This window comes from Myotis nattereri (assembly GCF_964212035.1).
Source record: "Myotis nattereri genome assembly, chromosome: 17".
NCBI lineage: Eukaryota > Metazoa > Chordata > Mammalia > Chiroptera > Vespertilionidae > Myotis > Myotis nattereri.
The window spans coordinates 32,131,287-32,152,873 of NC_138092.1; the positions used below are offsets into that span (position 1 = coordinate 32,131,287).

Consider the following 21,587-nt stretch of genomic DNA (forward strand, 5'->3'; position numbering starts at 1 on the left):
ATACTGTATTTTTATTTTATTTTTGTTGTTGTTGATTCATACCTGAGGACATTTTTTTCCTTTTTTATTTTATTTTTTTAGAGAGAGAGAGAGTGGAAAGTAGGAAGGGAGAGGGAGAGAGAGAGAGAAAGAGAGAGAAACATCGATGTGTCTCACATCTATTGGTTGCCTCCCGCATGCACTCCCACAGAGGGACAGGAATCAAACCTGCAATTCAGGTACCTGCACTTGACTGGGAATTGAACCTGAGACCCTACAGTGTGCGGGTCAACCCTATAACCACTGAGCAACACTGGCAAGGGCTATAGACTGTATTTTTACAAAAAGGTAAGCTGGAGGAAAGAACATGCTATTTTTAAAAATCATAAGAAAGAAAAAATACAATTATAGTATTTATTGAAAAAATCCACGTACAGTTCAAATGGTGTGGTGTAATTCAACCATAGTTTGAAAATGACTATTTATATCCTCCCTATACATCTGACTCAACTCCCAGTTGCGCCTGTATTCAGGACGACTGAAGGCTTAAGCCGGCTTTAAGATTAACATCTCAAGCCCGATTCTCATTCTTCTCCCCAACTGTGAGAGCAGTCATAAAAAGCTAGCGAGCAGAGAGCAAAGTCTTACCACGTCTCTCTCTTTTCCTCTTTTGATTTCATTCTTGGTCTCCTTCACTGGCTGTGCTCTCTTTGACTGAGTTCCTTGATGTTAATCCTCAGGGAAGGGATAGCTACATTTGGGAGGGGATAATAGATTTTATTTCACCCAGTATATACAAAATATTGCCATTTCAACATGCAATATAGGTTTTACAAAGATTAAAGAGGTATGTTAGATTTTTTTTTTTTTTTTGTACAAAGTCTTCAAAATTTGGTATTTTATCCCGACAGCACATCCCTATTTGGAAAAGAGGCATTTCAAATGGTTGATAACCTAGAGGCACCTATACTGGACAGTTCAGGGTGATAGGCATTGACTGCTTATCAGCTGTGGTCTGTTGAAGCTCAAAGTGGATGCCAGCCAGACAGAGAACTGATTATAGTTCTGGGACATAAATGTTAAGAAAAGCCACAGTATCCAGGACAGAACTCCCATTTTTCTATTCACAGAACCTACAGGGTTTGTGGTCAAGATGAACCCAATTTGTTATAGCTGTGTAACTCGCTCTCCCAAATTTTATCTGAGAGTCCCAGAGTCTTGCTGCAGTTGGGGATGAATCTATATGGCTCGGTATGTAGTATATTCAACTGGTCTTAGAGAATTCGAAAACTTTTTAGGGCTCAGCGACTTAGCCAGTGATGAGACCTAGCTTTTTGAGATTCTAGAAAAATACTGTGACTCAGATTTCTGAATAAAAGTTAGTTGGACAAATGACCCAATAGCCCACCTACCAATTCTCTGATACACAAAGTAGTTTTAGCCCTAAATTAATGAGCTCGGGCTCATGTGCCTGAGGGTCTTCTGTTTAAAGCGCTTTCATACTTCAACGGAATAATTTTTCTCTATCTGAGGTCATACTTTTCATTGGCTTGTAATGTAAGTCCCCTTATTTTCAAGAATAAAACTAATTTATTTTACTATACACAATAAGCTATGTTTGCATTCTTGAGTTGTGATATATCTCATCAAGATTTTTATAAAAATCTCAACTGTGATTTTTCTAAAAATAAGTTTTATTGAAATATAATTCCTATACCACAAAATTCACCTTTTTAAAGTGCACAGTTCAGTAGGTTGTAGTATAATCACAGACCCATTACCACTATCTGATTTCAGAACATTTTCTTCACCCCAGATAGAAACTCTGTATCCATTAGTAGTCACTCACTGGCCCTTCTGCTCCCCAGCCCCATGAAGTTACCTTTCAATTACAAAAATCATCTCAAAGGCTGAGTTTACCAGCATAGTTGGTGCAATAGAATAGGCAATGGACTTTTTGGCGTGGTGGTTTATTGCTCTCATGCTACTCTCTATTTCATTTGCTCTACAAGTATTTATTGAATATTGTGTGGGATATTAGGATGAAAGAGAGGAGATAGTTCTGCATGTTGGATGTGGTGATTTTTTTGAAGTAAGCTCAGGGTATACAGACTAGATCTCATTTCTCTGCTTGCCTGCTGTTAGATCAGCCGCAGCACCATTTTGTATGAAGTTAGACTTTTAGGCTGCTAAAATATCGTCAGTTCCTATCTCTGGCCCTACGGAGCCGTGAATACATTTTTGTAAGTTTATTTAGAGTCAGAACCTGGCTTCAATCAGGAGGCCATGGGGTGTAAAAGTAAAATGTTTGTCTTGATTCCATATCACGTTCTACCTCTGTTCTACTTTATTTCAGGAGACACCCAACCAGCATGCAGTCCATGAATACCAATCCGTCATTCTTACACACACCCTCTTCTACCAGGGGGTTTACAGTCCAAACATTCTTTTGGACATTTATATCTGTTGCATAGATTTTTAAAAAAAATATATTTTTATTGATTTCAGAAAGGGAGAGAGAGAGAGAGAGAGAGAGAGAGAGAGAGAGAGAGAGAGAGAGAGAGAGAAACATCAGTGATGAGAGAGAATCATCAATTGGCTGCCTCTTGCACACATCCTACTGGAGATTGAGCCCACAACCCAAGAATCGAACTGTGACCTTCAATTGTGTAGTATATTTAAGATTTACTACTAAAACACAAGAAAGCCACATTCCCCAAGGTATATTACAATGGTGGTGATAAATTTTCTCTAATAGAAAATACCTAATTTTATTAGTAATAATCTTCTCTCCCTTGGCCCTTGGTTCATAGGTTGACACCCAAACCACCGAGCCACACCAGCCAGGCTATTGCATAGATTCTTTGATTCAGGAAAAGCTTACCTGACAGTCCCCTCAATACATGCCACTTATAGCTCAGGATGTTGTGCTTCACTGTATATGGACTTATATTATTTACTAATTGTATCTTCTCAAATAGAGTGAGGTTGCCTTGAGACCAGCCAACAGTGTGCCTCTGTCTCACCCCAGTCCTGTCACATGGTAGTGTGTCCTCCTGCCATTAATATATGATGATTAATGGAATCGGTTTAGGGGTCAGGTAGAAAGCTATAGGTTGAACCACCTTTCCCACTCACTCCATTTTATGAGTGTTCAGTGAGGGTTTGGCCCCTGTCAGCTGGTGGTACAGTGTCCCTGATTATGGTCTCCAACCCCAGTGCCCACTATTACTGTACTAGCCTTGTGTTTGAGCACCTACGATGTGCCTGGCTCTGTGCTAGGTGTTTGAAAGCAGCACCTCTTCTCTGGGCTCACCTGTTCCCTCCCTTCTACCAGTACACTTACCCTGTGCATAGAATGGGAACATAAAATGAAGTAGGGTGGCAGGATAGCATAACATTCTGAATGAGACCCCTGGAAATGTCATATATCTTTTGAGAGTTTTCTCCCTCAAGGAGTGAGTTTCTCATTTCTTTAGTATGAACTCCATGGAGGGCATTTGGCTAGGACAGCAGATTTCAATTATGCTGGCATAAAGAGACACATTCTTCCCCTTGGAGCTGATGGAGAGGCCCCCTGATGATGTTGCCTTGCAGGTATCCATGTGGTTGAGTGTGTTTATGGAACCATTATCTGGCATTTTCTTGAAGATGCCAGCTAATTCTGAAAGCCTCTAATCTGAATAGAAAACCTTAATGCTGTGGTGTTCAATAAACATGGTGCTTTTGCGAATATAAAATACTTACAAGAATTTATGTTACTACTAAAACACAAGAAAGCCACCTTCCCCAAGGTATATTACAATGGTGGTGATAAATTTTCTCTAATAGAAAATATCTAATTTTATTAGTAATAATCTTCTCTCCCTTGGCCCTTAAATTCCCCAAGATTCTCACAGCTGAGTTAAAAGCACAAACAAAATTCACAAGTCTTATTTGGTGAGCTGTGATTTTTCTCTGGGCTCATTTCTACCATGTTTTTTAAATTACCAAGGGAAGCTGCTCTCTGCATGAAAACCTTGCTCACATATTGATAATGGTCCATGTTTATGAAGGAGTTGACTGTGCCTTCAGCTCCCAGTCCGATGCGATACCTGAATCAGTGCAGAAAGGCTGTTGTCGAGTCCACATACCTGTCAAAACCCTTTTGCAGATGACTTTATGGATCATAAGTATGGGAATGCATCAGGTCTCCGGGAAGGCTTACATCAATTGGTAAAGTTCATGGCACCGCTGGGGCAGTTTGGTGTGATTTAGTGAGAATTTTCTCTGGATAGTGGAGTGTTTACAACACAATATAGGCCCAGTGCTGCATGGAAGACTGGTGAGCAAGAAGAAGAGGTGTCGGAGACAGCTTTTTCAAAAAAGAAGGGAAAATAAATTCTCCCCCTGCTCCCCAAGGGCACTTATTTGCCCTCCACGTACAAGCCTGGATTTTTTTTTTCACCCAGCAAAGCAACAACTTATGGTTAGGCAGTAACAAGCAGGGTTCTCTGTCTGCAAAATGACTCTTGGATTCAATAAGGGGTTTTGTTTAGGCCCCCTTCCCCGCCCTTCCCTCCCGCGCCCCCCCCCCCCCCCGGCTCTTCTCCTGGGTCCCAGGGCACAGTGACCTGCCAGTCATCTCTGTGGGCTCTGCTACCGCAGGAGTCCTCCCTCAGGAGGACACCAAATCAGCGTTCAGCATGTTCCCATTTAAAAGGAAGACAGCATCTGTGCTGACCTCAAACGCAGGTGTCATCCCACCTCTAATGGATGGTGCTGCTGTTTCCCGGGACAGGAGCAGGAAGGAGTGGAGTGGAAAATAGGCTGCTTGCCCAGGAGGACATTCAGTTCCCCGTTCCTTCGGGCTTGAGCAGAACATCTGTGGGCTTCCCTCTTTCTAAAAACTTAAAAACCGTGGGCAGGCTGGGTAACATATGAACAATATAGGTTTTCAAATGGCTAACATGTAGTTCTTAAAAAGACATAGAATGACTTTTTGAAATAGCATGCAGGCCCCCTATAACTATCTGACTTTCATAATAGTTTCATTTTAAACAGTATCTGAAAATGTTTAAACTGTCACATTGTAAACTCAAGTCTGATAGATCTGTTCCCTGAAAGACATTGTTTTCTGACCTACACAGACAGGCAAGTAAGTCCAAAGTTCCTCTTGTGGATTTTTTTGAATGTTGGTTTTGGTTCATTGATAACCTTCCAAAGATGTCCTATGGTTTAAATCAGGCGTCCTCAAACTACGGCCCGCGGGCCACCGAAAACATTTATCCGGCCCGCCGGGTGTTTTTGTCGCCGCTGCCTGTCCTGCTTAGCAGCCGACTCATCCTGGGCCTGCAGTGCGCACGTGTGGAATGTCTGAGGGACAGTGAACTGGCCCCCTGTTTAAAAAGTTTGAGGACCTCTGGTTTAAATCATGTGGGAAACCACAGATCAAACAGAGTTCAATGGTTTTCTTTGCTAGGAGGCTTTTCCAAAGACTCTCACTAAATAGATAAATGCGTCGCTTTACCTCCGAAGGCACTTGGCACAGGCAGAGGCTTCAGGATGAATATTCTGCTACACTTACTTTGGGAAATGACAGTTCAGTCCATCCCTTCCTTCCGACGTAGCGGGGATGCTCTGGCTGCTGGATGTCTGCAGCTGTTCCCTTTGCCTGAAACGCCAGCCCCAGCAGCCATGTGGCTGGCTTCCCACATCACCTCCAGTCTTTACTCAGAGGTCACTTTCTCAGTGAGGCCTTCCCCGCCCAAGTTTTTACTTTTTATTTTTTAAAATATGTTTCTATTGATTTCAGAGAGGAAGAGGGAGAAAGAGAGAACCATTGATTGGCTGCCTCCTGCACACCCCCTACTGGGGATCAAGCCGCAACCCGGGCATGTGCCCTTGTAAGGAATCAAACCCGGCACCCTTCAGTCTGCAGGCCGCTGCTCTTTCCACTGAGCCAAACCGGCCAGGGCCCTGACCGAGTTTTTAAAAGTCAAGTTCCTTCCTCAACATTCCTTAGCCTTCTTCTTAGTTTAGTTCTAATGTAGCATCCTTATCTAGCTGTTTGTTGTTGTTTTTACTTTGGTTATTATCTCTTCCAACTAGAAGGTAACCTCCTTAAAGGCAGGGACCTTCACTTTGCCCCACATTCAAGAGACATTTCTCCGCCTTCATCTTATTCAGCTGCTTGGGATCCTTTGACATCATCGAATGCTCTGCCAATGTGAAAGTGCTGAGATATTGCAAGAATGCCTGACTGGCCACCCTTCAGCCAAATGAAGTTAGTGAGGGATTGAGCCTAAACCAGCAGTTGGACATCCCCCAAGGGGTCCCAGATTGGAGAGGATACAGGCTGGGCTGAGGGGACCGCCCCCCCTTGCACAAATTTTGTGCACTGGGCCTCTAGTACCGACATAATATTGTTGTCATGCTAAATAAGACAACATATATAAATGTTTCTGGTAGATAATAAGTGCCCAGTTCTTAGGTATTAAATTACCTTTACTGATTGCAATTTATATATATAATTTATTACACTTGCTTTTTACATATTTAGCTACAGAACAAAGATATGTGTGTGGTTAAAAGCTTAACCTTCGCCAAATTTTTTTTTCCTTTTTTTTTTTTTTTCCATTCTTCATTCCTTTGCGTCAAATTTTTTACGTATTCCCTGCACCGTGCTTCTTTCTCTAGGAGACACCATGATTTTGTGAATTTCAGCACTAAGAGGCAGGTTGAATCATGTGAAGCATGTTGTATCTTCTGGCATTGATTTTCTGTGCAAATCAGTGATGCAGGCACTCTGGGTTTCTCCACGAATTGGCTTGTAATTAATGAACAACAATCACTTATTTACCACTTAAGGGCCCTGCGGGAAAATTGAAGATGAAGTATTATATACTCACTACAATGCATTTGCTATTTAATAGTCAAATAGAAACCATTTTTTTCAGGTCACTGTGGTTAGGGAGCTGGGAGTGATTTTTATGGCAGACAAAGTTCTCATTGCTGGAGCTCAGCTCAGCGACTCAGAGTGACCAGGCTGTGGCTTGGCTCCCCCCGCACACCCCACCCCCCCAGCAGCCCCCTCCCCCCACTCTGTCCTCCCAGCAGCAGTCACCTCCTGAATATGGCCACCTCCTGGCTCATCTTGCCTGGCAGCAATAAGATTGCCAGAGCCGAGGAAGACTGGAGTTCTGCTGTTTGGAGCTCTACCATAGGAAGTAAAAAAAAGCAAATGAGATTATCTTGGTTTTCCTGTTACTAAAGACTTTCTGACCAGGTATGAGGCAGACACTAATGTAATCAATATATTCTTTAAATTTATAGTCACCTTTTCTGTTGTTTTGTCAGAAATTTGACAGAGATACAACATGAGATGATTTTTTATTGATTTCCCTCCTTCTTTCATTCCTTCCTTCTTCCTTCTTATGTTTTGATTTTTAAAAATAGAGACCACTGCCCTGGCTGGTGTAGTTCAGTTTGTTAGATCATAGTCTCATACACCAAAAGGTGGCGGGTTCAGTTCCCAGTCAGGGCACCTACCAGGTCAGGTTTCGTTGGGGCATGTGTGGGAGGCAATGGATCCATGTTTCTCTCTCTCTCTCTCTCTCTCTCTCTCTCTCTCAAAAAAAAAAAAAAAAATAGAAATCACCTGTAAGCTTATTCCTAGAAAATAGTGCGGTGGGGCTAAGCAAAATGTAGGTGCTCCTTGTGGCAAATAAACTCTTGAAAACTCTCAAACATAGATTTATGAACTCTGCTCTGAGGAGCTACCATGAACCACAGAACCTGAACTCTGAAATCTGCATCCTTTTCTCAAACAAAGCATTGTCACTTTCCTTGCTGCCACTGGACCATGCATTGATCGAAGGCAAGGAACACACCTCACGTATCCCGTACCCCCGCATTTCCCTCAGAAAAGGAGCTCAATAGCTGCTTGTTGGTCTGTTGAACAGAACTGAACAAGGAAGAGATCATCAAGGAGCATTGTTTGGGCTGCAGCCAGGGAAGCTCTGAGCTTGGCTGCCCGTTTCACTTACTGTGGTTAGAATTGCCAAAAGGCTGTAATTGTTCTCGGATCTGCAGATAAAACTTTGTCTTCTAGCACACCCTGATCTGATCCTGCATAAAAACCCAAGTCCTTCCTCATCTCAAGAGAACACTGGGTTGGTACAGCTTCGCAGTCAACAGTACCTTTCAGGAGCCTCTATCTGAAGAAAATCAATAGCCCCATAATCAGTTGGAGCCTTGGCCCAACTGCCTTCCTACTAAGCACATTCTGTCTCTCTCTCACACTTACTACCGATGCATGTGAAGCATTTGGAGTGGAACTGGATCGCGTGAGCGCTCCACTTGGTTGCAAATAGGTGGATGTGTGATTTTCATACTAATGACTGCCACATGCGACAATAGAAACCCATCACCATGAAATATAACATTTTTAGAAGGTTCTCTTGCATCAGCAGCACCCATTTATGCTGCTGAAAATGCTTGTATCTGTCTGCTTTGATGTAGGAAATGGGAGTCATTAGTAAGACATGCATGAACTGAACAGATAGAACCAAACCATGCTTGGGTCTTTACGCCGCCTGCAGACCTCCATGCATACAGTTACATGAATGAACGGATGCTTGCAGTCAAGGCCCTGGGAGATATGCAGCTACTAACAGGAGGGAGGCTGAAGGTCTGTAAACAGCTCAGGTGCTTGTTTTCTCTCTGTTTTCATCTTTGCATTTGGCTTTCAAAGGCATCTTAATGGGTGGGGAGAGTTTGCAGTATTTGTGCGTCTGAATTGTCCTGTTCTAGTTTCCAGGGAAGAGCAGAAGAGGTGAGAAAGGAAGAGAGTGAGTCAGGGCAGCCAAGCTCCCCCGGGCTTCACAGGGCAATGCAATGTTGAGGTCAGGTGTGTTTTGAACTGTGGTATGAAGGGTGTTAGCCTGCAGGCATTACACATCTCAGAAAAGACCACATTATCCAGCAGGAAACTCCGCCAACTGCCCCTAGAAACATCTGTATCTGATTGTAAAAGAAAGATAGGAAATAGTTTTGCCTCTATCATGCTGCTCCTAAGTCCTGATCGAGCACAAGAGAAGGCAGCTGAGGGATGCTTAAAAAGTGCCGTGCGAAAATGAAGTGTGAACTAAGTGCCCATTCAGTAATGAAACACATTTCTAACGGATTGCAAGAGCCCCTTAGTGGTGACCGGGACTCCCGAAGAAAATAAAGAAGACCCACTTAGGATGCCCTGTAATGTATTTTGTGCCTACAATTTACCTTGGCATTTTTTTGTTTAACATTCCATGTAAGACAGAAAAGATCATCCTTAGAAATACTTCTACTCTACTTTTAAAAATGGCTGCTCCCATTAATGGAGAGTTTTGAAATAGTCACAATAATCATACTTTTAAATTTTTATTTTAAGATAATGGTAGACTCACATGCAGTTTAAGAGATAATGCAGCGAAATCCCGTAGAGCAGTGGTTCTCAACCTGTGGGTCGCGACCTTGGCGGTCGAACGACCCTTTCACAGGGGTCGCCTAAGACCATCCTGCATATCAGATATTTACATTACCATTCATAACAGTAGCAACGTTACAGTTATGAAGTAGCAACGAAAATAATTTTATGGTTGGGTCACAACATGAGGAACTGTATTTAAAGGGCCAGAAGGTTGAGAACCACTGCCATAGAGCCTTTAGTTGGTTTCCCCCACTGGTAACACCTTGCAAATCTAGAGAACAGTATCACAACCAGTATATTGATATTGATACAGAGCATTTTAATCACCACAGGGATCACCCATGTTACCCTTTTGTAGCCACACCCACTCCTTAATCCCAAGCAAACACTAATATGTAGTTTCTATCATTTTGTCATTTCAAGAATGTCATCTGGTAAATGGAATCAGACATATAGACTTCTAGGGTTGGATTTCTTCACTTAGCCAAATTCTCCAGAGGTTCATTCAGATGGTTGCGTATGTCAGTAAATGTTCCTTTTAAGTGGTGAGTGGAATTCCGTGGTATAACTGTACCAATTGGTTACCCATTCACTCATGGAAGATATGTAGGTTAATTCCAATTTGGGCTATTGTGAAAAAATCTGCTATATTTTCACCCAGGTCATAGTTTCTCTTTTCCACTCTTTCATAGGGTAAAAGTTTTTAATTTTGACAACATCTAATTTATTACTTTTTTATTTTCTAGGTTATGCTTTTGGAGACATCTGAAGTCTCTTTGCTTAGTCTGACTTCCTAAAGGTTGTCTCCTATATTTTTTTCTAAGACATTTATAGCTTCATGTTTTACATTTAAGTTCATGATCCATTTGGAGTTAATTTTGCATGAGGTGTGTGGTTGTCAGGCTCATCTTTTGACCTGTGGAAGAGCAATTGTCTCACCACTATTTGTTGAAAAGCTATCTCCCTCCATCAAAATGCTTTCCACCTTATTAAAAAGCCAGTTGGGTATATTTGTGTGGATCTATTTCTGAATTCTCTATTCTGCTTCATTGACCTATGCATCTTTCCCTCCTCCAATGCCACACAATCTTGATTAGTGTCGTTGTATAAAGAGTCTTAAAATTGGATGGAATGATTCCTTCCACTTTATTCTTCTTTTCAAAATGTGTTAACTATTCTAGGATCTATGTTTTCCATATAAATTTTAAAAGAATCCTATCGATGTCTACAAAAAAGTCTTAATTAGCTTTTGCTAGGTACTGCATTAAACCTGTCTATCAATTTGAAGGGAATTGGCATATTTAGTACGTCGTCTTCTGAGTTACATTATAATATGCCTCTCCATTTATTGAAATCTTCTTTGATTTCTTTCTTCAGCATTGTGTAGTTTTCAGCATACAAATCCTGCATATGTCTTGTTAGATGGATGCTTAAATATTTAAGTTTTTTTTAGCAATTTTAAATGGTGATATATTTTAATTTTGATGTCTTATGTTTATTGTTAATATATAGTAATATGATTGATTCTCTGTATGTTTCTCTTTTATCCTGCAATGTTGATGAACTATTTAGTTATAGGAGGGTTTTTGTTTGCTTATTTTAAATACATTCTTTGGGATTTTCTATGTTGGTAATCATGTTATCTGCAAATAGAGACCTATTTTTCCTATTTGTTTGTTTTTATCAGGAATGGGTGTTGAATTTTATCGAATGCCTTTTCTGCAACAATTGATGATCATGTGTTTTTCCTCTTTAACCTGTTGATATGATGAGTCACCTGTGATTTGTTTTAATTAAGCATGGTAAGACACACAATTGCTAAGAACAAAAACCAGCAAAGTGTTACACTGTCATTGAATCAAGGCTTACCACCTTTTTAAAAAATCCTTATTATTGAAAGTATTACGTATGTCTCCTTTTAAGGCTTGAGCTAGATCTGCTCCAGCTCCTAAGAACTGCACCTCCCCGAGGGTGGTGGGCCCTCTTGGGGACCTGAGGGACATTTCTGTGGCAGACAACTTCCCCTTTACCTGCAGTTTGCTAACAAGAACAGACTACATGACCAACACTAATGGACATTGCCCGGAAGAGGGTTGTGTCTGCTAATTTTCCCTCCTTCACCTTTCTCTTTGCATCACACACACACACACACACACACACACACACACATCATTATTAATGATATGGGGTCAGGCTCATATGAGAATACCCAGAATATTTGCACATTGCCTTTATTGCACAAGAGGCCCTTCATTTGCATTTTATAGATGAGACTTGCAGAAAAGTCATCCCATTTCTCCTCTGGCCTAAACCCAGAAGTCTGAGGCATACGATTTTATGTGAATTTATCTGCACATGGTCACTGGCTGAAGGAGATCAGTAAAAACGCATGGGGCCTTCGAGCTGGCAGACTGGAAGCCAGAGCCACCCTGGAGAGAACTGACAGGGTCTCAGGCCTGTGTTTTGTCTTTTAACCTCCCTCCTCCGACACAAATAGAAGACAGTTCTGACGGCTTTGATGATGGAGGTTCCATAGACTAAAGCTAAGGCTCTCTAAATATTTTTAAAAGATTAATATGTTCTTGGAGATTTTACCTTTAGCCTCTGAAGTATTACTTATAGAGTTTTCTTCCACTTTACTAACCTAGAAATGTGTAATATAACAGACTCTCAGCAGAAATAAAATTCTTATTTAAAAGAAAAACACAGTAAAGCCCTGGATTTTTAGCTAAACCCTTTCCTCTCATTCTACAGCCCCTCAGAACCCATGTTTAATGTGTGGGATAATGGATTATATTTCTGATAACATGTTGCAAAGGACCAAAAAGAGTAAGATTAGTGCTTAGCACTTACTGCCAAGGAAAAACTTGGGGAGATGGCCTTTTTTTTTTATTTTGGAAGCAAAGAATTTTTAGATCCCAAACTGTTCCTAAAAGGGAAAAGACTACCTTATTAAGAACTTTTCTACTTCTGAATTCAGATTTGGAATAATGAGAGATTATGACAAATGTCCAAATTAGTATAAATGATCTCTCTACCCTTACTTGGTGGTTTCACTGAATTTTTTCAAATAAAAGAAACAGAACAAAAAATAAATACATTGCAAAATAAAAGACCTTTACTTAAATTGGTCTAGTGTAACCTTCAAAATACTTAATTTCTTTGTTCTATGTAAAATGTCTACATAGAGGCAAAAATACTTTTAAGTTTTTCAAATGTCAACCCTAAGCACAGTTGCATGTATTTATTGGAAACTAGGTCTTGGTGTGAAAGATGCTGAGAGAGCCTGTAGACTCAGAGTGTTCTGGAAAAAAAAAGTTAATAACCCTCGTTCCATGTTACTAAAAATGACCCAGGCAAGGCATTTCAGACACCTGCAGGAAGCAGCTAGCTACCTGAACTCTTAGCTCAGACAGCCAGGCCCCTTCTGCTTTCATCTCATCTCGCTAACCTTTGCAAAGATATTTGTTGCACTGAAATTGATTGCCAGCACACTTGGCAATTCAAATTGCATTAGATGTTCTTTCTTTTTAAATTCCATTAACCAAGATGAACGCCATGCGATCTGGGAAGCCCTTCAGTGGGACCGCCAGTGCTGTGGGACTGGCTCAGACTTTGTGATCAAGGCTCCTTATCCTGTGAATCTAATCAACACTGACAGCAGCTTCTCGGCCTCTAAAACACACGCTTGTGCCCTGATCTGGATTCCAAAACTGGAACCATTTTTAAAACGCTCTTAGTATTTCCGGATACTTACAAAATGCACTGATTGGCAGCAAAAGAGAAACTCCACGAGGAGAATTCATTAGCCCATCCATCAATAAGTATCTTTTCTCTGGGACCTAGTGTGTGGGTCCCAGGCTGAAGTGAGGACTTGATTATGTAATCTGTGAAAAAGGTGCTGGTACCCTTGGTGTCCATGGATTCGGAGATCCTTTGAAATTCTTTTCCAACCCCTTTCTACAGAGCCACAGAGCCTTACTCACCCACAAAGTACAGCCATTGTCATGGTGATGTGTGTGGTGGGGGGGGGGGGGCTGGAGCAGGTGAGCATAGAATGCGGGTGAGGAGGGATATCTGTGCCCAGGGTTCCTGGGAACGGAAACCCTGGTTCCTTAAGGCCACAAAGAATTCTGATTCTCTCCTAACCAGCTGCACACACTCCTGCTATGTGGGTGGACACATAATTGTGACTTGGGAAAGGCAGGCCTGGCACCCACGCACGATATTTAAGTTGTGGAGTCAAAGAGGTTGGGGAGTCGGGGCAAGGGGAACAGGGACACCTCGGCAGATAGGAAGGGTGTATTTTCTGTCTTTCCCACCATTAGCGAGAGCTTTCGAGAGACGACAAGGTTGTCCTCGGGATCGTGGCCCTGCTGGCCCAGGCTAACCTGGAATGCGTGCTCACTGAGTGTGTTTCTCTCTTTCCGCCCCAGGACAGCTTTCCTGCCCGCTTCGGAGGAGTCCATTTCGTCAACCAGCCCTGGTACATTCATGCCCTGTACACGCTCATCAAGCCATTCCTTAAAGACAAGACCAGGAAGCGGGTAATGACAAGAAGCGCCCAATGCCGGAATGTGGGGGAGGTGTGGTGGAGGGGGGGACAATTACAGTGCCCCTCCTCTCTCTCTCTCTCTCTCTCTCTCTCTCTCTCTCTCTCTCTCTCTCTCTCTCTTCCTCTCTCTCCCTCTCCCTCTCTTCTCCCTCCCTCCCTCCCTCCCTCCCTCTCCTTCTCCTTATTTTTCTCCATGGCTTTGCTGCGTTTCTGCAGTCCCTGAGCATTTGAGCTGCAGCTGGAGTTTGCAAATGGCCTGGATTCAATCAATAATTTAGTAGAACTGGGTTATTTCCAGAGTCCCAGTGACAAACCAAAGGGAATTTTGAAGGCATGCAAATACCAGATGCCCATTTTTCTGCCAATGCTGGTGGGAGGTATGGGGTCAAGCAGCTTCCTGTTCACAGAATATTTTAATAGCCAACATTTAGGAAGAAGCGCCACGTGGTGTAGGCCTGGGGGAAACGGGGAGTACTGGGGGGGGGGGCGGGTGCAGAGGGCAGTGAATGCACCAGGAGAGAGGAGAGAGCAATGTGAGGTGCACGTGCAGCATGCCTGGGCGGGGGTGGTCTGCACCACTACTCCACATCAGCAGGAATCATTAGGAGATCACTGTATCTGTAAATTGGGGCCAGGGCCAAATACTACCCAGATTGTTCATGAACTTCCTCTTTAAGGACTGTGAATGCAGCCCCTTTTCTGAGCAATAAATGAACATTTCATGAAGACAAAGTTCTAGACACAGAACTGAATGCCTCCTTAAGTACCATGATCAGCGGCAGCGCATCCAATTTGTCATTGCTCGATTGTGTATTAGATGAACTACTCCATTAGATATTTTGGAGTTTTTAATTGCTAATTACTTTCTCTTCCCAGATTTTCCTGCACGGGAACAATTTAAACAGCCTTCACCAGCTCATACACCCGGAGTTTTTGCCCTCTGAATTTGGAGGAACCCTTCCTCCTTATGACATGGGAACTTGGGCCCGGACATTACTCGGTCCCGACTACAGTGATGAAAATGACTACACTCACACGTCCTACAATGCGATGCACGTGAAACACACATCCTCCAACCTGGAGAGGGAGTGCTCACCCAAGCCGATGAAGAGGTAAGGCCTGGCTTATCAGAGCCTCCAGTCCGAGGGCAACAGGCATTTTTTGATTTGGGTCTATTGCTGGTTAAGTAATTGAAGACCTTTACGGGCACAGAACTTAAAAAAAGTAAATTGTGATACATGCTCAGCTGATTTCATCAGAATTGGAAGCAAATGGGACTTGGCTGGCCCAGAAATATAGCTGTCCCCTTGTATTATAGAAACTGCTAAAGGCTAGGACCTCACTCACAACATGATTACAGTCTTAGCCTCTAAGGAGTCTGCTAATGCCACCAACTGAAATGTTGGACCTTTGGGACACAGTCGATGGGAAAGCAGGATGCTAGGGAATGTCCTCGTCATCCGTGCACTTGGAACCATTTATTGAGCATTTACTTAGCGGAAGGCACCGATTAGTCACTGGGAGTACAAAGGTGAGGAAGACATCAAAAGAACAGAGAGTGGGCCTGGAGAAAACCTGCCGAGCAAGACATTCGAGCTGAGCTCTGAAGGATGAAAATCAGCAGCCCAGGCTTAAAAGGGGGAGGGGAAGAGGCTCCAAGCAGAGGGGACACCCAGAGGCATGGAGGCACTAGAGTAGCGTTTCTCAATCTGTGGGTCGCGACCCCTTTGGTGGTCAAACGACCCTTTCACAGGGGTCACCTAAGACCATCCTGCATATCAGATATTTACATTATGATTCATAACAGTAGCAACATTACAGTTATGAAGTAGCAACGAAAATAATTTTATGGTTGGGGGTCACAGCATGAGAAACTGTATTTAAAGGACCAGAAGGCTGAGAACCACTGCCCTAGAGAGATGGGACACTTGACTGAGGCAGACAGGTGAGCAGGGGTGGGGGGTGACAGTGCACATGTTCTTAAGGGCCAGAGATTGTTCCATCCAGGTGGTGAAGTACATTGCATCGCTGCATACTGTGCCATGGCAGAGGTATTTTTAAATTGATATACAAATAACATATGACTTCTCATTGCAAAAAATAAAACCTTATATTTAAGGCTAAATTCCCCTTCAACCACTATCTTTAATCCCAAACCCTCCCCACAGGTAACCGCTGTTATCAGGCTGGGGTAGACCCTTCCATTTAGTGCTCTAGATAGTGCAGTGTATGAGTTTGCTAGGGCTGCTGCGACAAAGTCCACAGACTGGGTGTCTTAAACAATGGACATTTATTTTCTCACAGTTCTGGAGGCTAGAAGTCCAAGATCAAGGTGTCGGCAGGGTTGTTGTCTTCTGAGGCCTCTCTCCTTGGCTTATAGATGACCCTGTTCTCCCCGTGACTTCACATGGTCTTCCCTCTCCTTATATGGACACCAATCATATTGAACCAGGGCCCACCTCACTTGGCCTTAACTACCTGTTTAAAGGTTCTGTATCAAACATAGAGAGAATCGGAGGTCCTGGGGGTTACGACTTCAACATACAAATTTTGGGTGGACACACTTTACCCTGTAGCGTACTGTTATGTAATGTCTATGTTAGTAAATCTGATCATACTTCCTGTTTTCAATACTGCATAGCATTCCAGAACATGGATAAATCAGACTAGCCAGCTCCTTTTGATGGGCATTTAAGGATGGTGGGGTGCTTTATTTTTTTGAAGTTTTTTTTCCTCCCTCTATTCCAAACAAGGCTCAGTGAATGTCTTTGATATGCCTCCTTGTTCTCATAGGAAAGTCCCTCTGGGTAGACTTGGAATCTGGAAGTTGCTGGGGCAGAGGGTGCGCACATTTTTTTTTTCTTCTTTTTCTTTTTCTCTTTTTAGCTACATGATGACACCATTCATATAGTCAAAACATTCAATTCTTGTAATTACCAGGAAGGTCGGGTTAATTTTTGTTGCAGCCTCACCATGGACAAAGCTGGGCTGACTATATGTAATCATTCCTGCTCTTGCTTATTTATTAAACTTATCAGCGAGCCAGAGAATTATTTATAAAGAAAGAGGCCGAAAAACCCCTAAAGAGCTGCATCTCCACTGGCTCGAGTAAAGCGTGGCCCCAATTCTCAGGTGCACCCGATTCCGCCGTATGTGGTCAGTGGTTGGAGGGGCCAGCGCTTTGGGGTCTGGTGCGCTTGTGCCCTGGTAGGATTTCTGTTGGTCCTTTCGACCAAGTGCTTTCATCCTTATGTTCTCTCAGTCGCCCTCCTGGATCCCGCATGTAAGAAGTGAAGTGTCATAAAGACACAGTGAGCCATCTGATTTTGGGGGTGAGGATGGAGAAGATGGGGAAAAGCCTAGACTAAGTTCAGATTTCTGAGCCAGAAAGAAATTTTAAGTCACGTTGCTTCATCCTGGTCCCTGCTTGGATAGTAAAAGTCAGCTTAACTGTTTTCAGCTGTCAATAGAATCGGCCATGACCTTGGTGATCTTTCCGCCTGAAACCCTCTTTTTACAGGGCGAACGTATGCATTTGCTGGGTAACTACTCATTTCCGGCAGAAGTCATGCATCATCATGAAGTACAAGCCATACAAAAAGCATGAGGGGTGGCAGTGTGGGAACAGGAGGGCCTTGTCTCCCAAGCCGTCAGGGCATAAAGGGTCCGTATGACTGTGGCACGGGAACAGATGTCCTGTGTGGATGTTATGTTCAATAAAATTACAAAGTGCATCCTTTCTTAACAAAGGGCCCACAGTCTCAGCTGCCCCTTCATTGTCCTGAGACTGGTTTTCAGGGAAAAAGAATGGAACTTCTTCGTTTTGAGGTGTCGTTCCTACTCAACCGCTAATGCCTGAGATGTTGCTTCTAGAAGCAAAGACCTCTTGGGTAAGTCATAAAATGCCCGGTGTTCTACGCAGGTTGTTGGGCAGGAATTGATTAACATTTCTTAAAGAACAAAGCAAAATAGCTGCTTAGCCTCATCGCTGCTTGTGAATCTGGATGAGACACAGCTTTCTCTTCGGCGGCAGAAATGAAGGGGCCCTCTTGTTATGGGCACATCTGATTCAGCCACACACCGTTCGAGTGGAAGGGAATTCTACACAATGAATGTGGTCCCTGAGAAAATGAATGGGGCTGGAAAAAAATGTGTGCAGGGCATGTTTTCTCTTCTCTTTATACAAAATGACATGGCAGATTCTGAGATAAAGTGTTCAGAGCTCCTGGCCAAGCGGAAGTAAGATTGAATTAGAGGGAAATGGACAGATGTGAGTGAACTGCTTGGGTGCAGTTTCAAGTTCAAACGGTTCCATTACTCACCGTGTGTGTTCTGAGAAAGACTCCTGTTTGCCCCAGCACCAGGGTCAGATGCAAGCACTTGAGAAGGGAGGTGTAGTCCAGGCCAGAAAAAACAAAGAACATGTCTTCCTGGTGAGCAGATTGCTGTTGGTAAACAAACGTTTTGCTGGATTCCAATAAAGCCGATGCTGTGTATGCCCGCTCACCATCTAGCCAGCAATGAACCTCTCTTATACACTTTAATGATCGGAGTGTGTGCTAAAAAACTCTTGGCTGTTTCCTTCTTGAAAAACAGGGTGCTGCTTGCATTCAGAATTATGGTTTCTTTTTCGGTTTAGGCAAACCCTTGTTGTAGATAGCATTGGGGCTTAACGTGTCCACATTGTGGTGTTGGAGTTTTTATGCCAAGGCCACAAATAAGCGCGTTGAGCTTCCAGCATCTCCCTGGAAACCCCTGTGTTCCTGTGACGCCGGCGATCCGCCTGGGAGCCCTGCTTCACTTTGCTCCGCTGCTCGGAGGGCCTCTGAGGTGCCATCACATGTCACCATGTCCTAACCCCTGCCTGCTGGCCGATGCTTCGTGACTCGGGCGCGGTGGTTACACTGTTCTCTTCCTCTCTATTTGTCTTTATTTCCCAAATTTACTCCGCGTGGGTTCTTGCTATTTTCTTCTACCGACTTCTTTAGCTCTGTGACCTTGGGCAAGGCACTTCACCCTGCCACGTCTTGGCTTCCTCAGTTATTAGGTGGATATAACCGCAGGGGGCCAGTGTTAGAGTGGAATGACAGAGGCGTGATTAAGCACCCACAAAAGCACTCAAGAAGAACAGCTCCTAAGCAGTGCTTTCTTCCCCAGTGTTGTACAGGAGGGTTCCCATTGTGTTCGCTTTGACTTCTTTCCCAATTGAAGTTTCTACTAAACAATGCAAAGTCCTGAGCCCCCAGCAGAGAAGCAGGCAAGGACTGGGCTTGGTTCCCTTGAAAGGAGACGCCTGGAATTCCTGGTTAGAAGTAAGACTTACAGCCCTAGCCAGTTTGACCCAGTGGCTAGCATAGTCCCGCAAACTGAAGGGTCCCCGGTTTGATTCCAGTCAAGAGCACATGCTTCCGGTTGCAGACTTAATCCCCAGGCCTCGTGGGGGTGCGTGCAGAAGGCAACCAGTCAATGTGTCTCTCTCATATCGATGTTTCCCTGTCTCTCCCCTTCCCTTCCACTCTCTCTAAAAATCAATGGAAAAATATCCTCAGGTGAGGATTAACAAAACGACAACAAAATACAAAAAAAATAAATTTAAAAAAAAAGTAAGACTTACATTGGCCAGTTCCATTCTGTGCTGTATTTTATGTGTCAGGCCAGTATCTTTGGAACCCTGCACCCAGGATGTGGCCAGGAAGAGTAGGTCGAGGGCACAGAAGGCAAAGCCAAGGAGAAGGAGGAATTCGTGACACAGACCCTTAGCCTCTTTTCCTTCTTGTCTCTCAAGGGCCTCCTCTTCACCACCCTGGCCTGGCCTCAGCCGGCCCCTTTTTGTCAGGCTTCCTCTGTCATGTTTTCATCCTGATTCATTTGCTTCCTAGCACTTCCCACTTTCCAGAACTTTCCATTTGCTTCCACATTGTCACTGTGAGCCCCTTTTCCCCAACTCTGGAAACAGGTGTTCCCTAGACTTGTTCTGAGGATTCTTGAAAACTGAGCTTTTCAGGTTTTGAGAATTTTAAAAAATAAATATTTTAAAAATAGAGAATTTCTAAAGATAGATAAAATAGATCATTATCTCCATGTTATAGATAAAGTGGTGGGGCACACAGAAGTTAAATGATTTACCCACAACTAGTAGGTGGCAAAATATTGTAAATTCATTCTCTTTATTCCAGGTCAAATTCTTGTTTTCCTGTATCACATCTGTTCTCACGCTGTTTGTGCCTCCCTCTCCTCTCCTTCCTTTCTCCTCCCTCCCTCCCCCTTCTCTCCTTCCCTTCCTCTGTACCCCTCCTTTCCTGTCTTCCTTCCATGAGGGTTTATTGAGCACCTTCTTGGGCATTGCCTTTGCTCAGCTTTCTTGGATGAAGTCCATTCCCATTCCTGCCAGCCTCAATTCTACCCAGTCTTTACCACTCAGTTGAAAAGCAAATTTCTCATCACACTGTCCTTGTGATGTGCTGTTCCTAAATCCCATCTGGGCAGGGAAGGTACAGACCCTCAGGAAGAAAACTGTTATTCGGGCTAGTCTAGTAATATCAAAGAATATCCATTAACACATTTTAATTGAGATCCATTAATGTACTGTCATTTGACTCAAAAAAATAGGCCCATAAAAGGTCATTTTCATGGAGAACACCAGCCATCCTTTTCCAACTCCCACGGAATGGGTCATCTTCATCGTCTCAGCTGTTGGCAGCTTCTGGTGTTTTTCTACCTGTTTCCAAACATCACATTCTAGTTCTATCAAAGCCACTCCACTGAAGCTGTGCACCACCGATTCAAAGGGAGGAGACTCATGAGGAACAATTAGAATGCTCTGAAACGGACTGACAGCTCTTTGTGCTCGTCTAATTCTAATGAAATATGACTCTATCCAAAGCAGGAGGTGCAAGCACCTGCAGCCATTTGCTGTGCTATTTTAAGTTCTGATTGGCAGAAAAAATACCTTTCCAGAAATACCTGCATGTTGAAAACACGTAATTTTTTACACTCCTTCTGACTGTATCAGAACTCCTGAAGCCACATCAAAATAAATATAGCAGTGTGTTCCATTCCTCAAAACTTTGCAGACCCACATACACGGAGAATGTGGAGTGAGTCCAAGGCTAGTTGACTGGTTCAGGTATAGATGGGGCCATACGGCATCTATTAGACCTCCCCCTGATATCCCGGGTTCCAATGAAGGATTTGGGCACAACCTACTAGTTAGGACCTTGGATTCTCTCACACTTCAGGTGCACTAGGGCCACTCTACTTAAGGGAATTCTTTGGTAAATTGCGCAGTAAAATCAAGAATACTTTCATCATGTAATTAGTCTCCTGCTCCATGACTACTTTAAAAAAATCTTTATTGTTGAGAGTATTACAGGCATCCTCTTTCCCCTCCCCCATTGACCCCCTCCAACGGGTTCCCGCCCCACCTCAGGACTTCACCATCTTACTATCTGTGACCATAGATCAGGGGTGGGCAAACTTTTTTACTTGAGGGCCACAATGGGTTCTTAAACTGGACCGGAGGGCCGGAACAAAAGCATGGATGGAGTGTTTGTGTGAACTAATATAAATTCAAAGTAAACATCATTAGATAAAAGGGTACGGTCT

At 43.3% G+C, this 21,587-nt stretch overlaps 1 protein-coding gene across 1 annotated transcript in view; it reads left to right on the forward strand.

Annotated features, from left to right (window-relative positions):
* The window catches only part of CLVS1 (clavesin 1), a 118,690-nt gene that overhangs the window by 81,591 nt on the left and 15,512 nt on the right, over positions 1–21,587 (forward strand). Inside the window, exons 3-4 of the mRNA XM_081111508.1 lie at positions 13,864–13,974; positions 14,859–15,094. Of these exons, the coding sequence (XP_080967634.1) occupies positions 13,864–13,974; positions 14,859–15,094 (347 nt within the window). The remainder of the gene's footprint in view (positions 1–13,863; positions 13,975–14,858; positions 15,095–21,587) is intronic.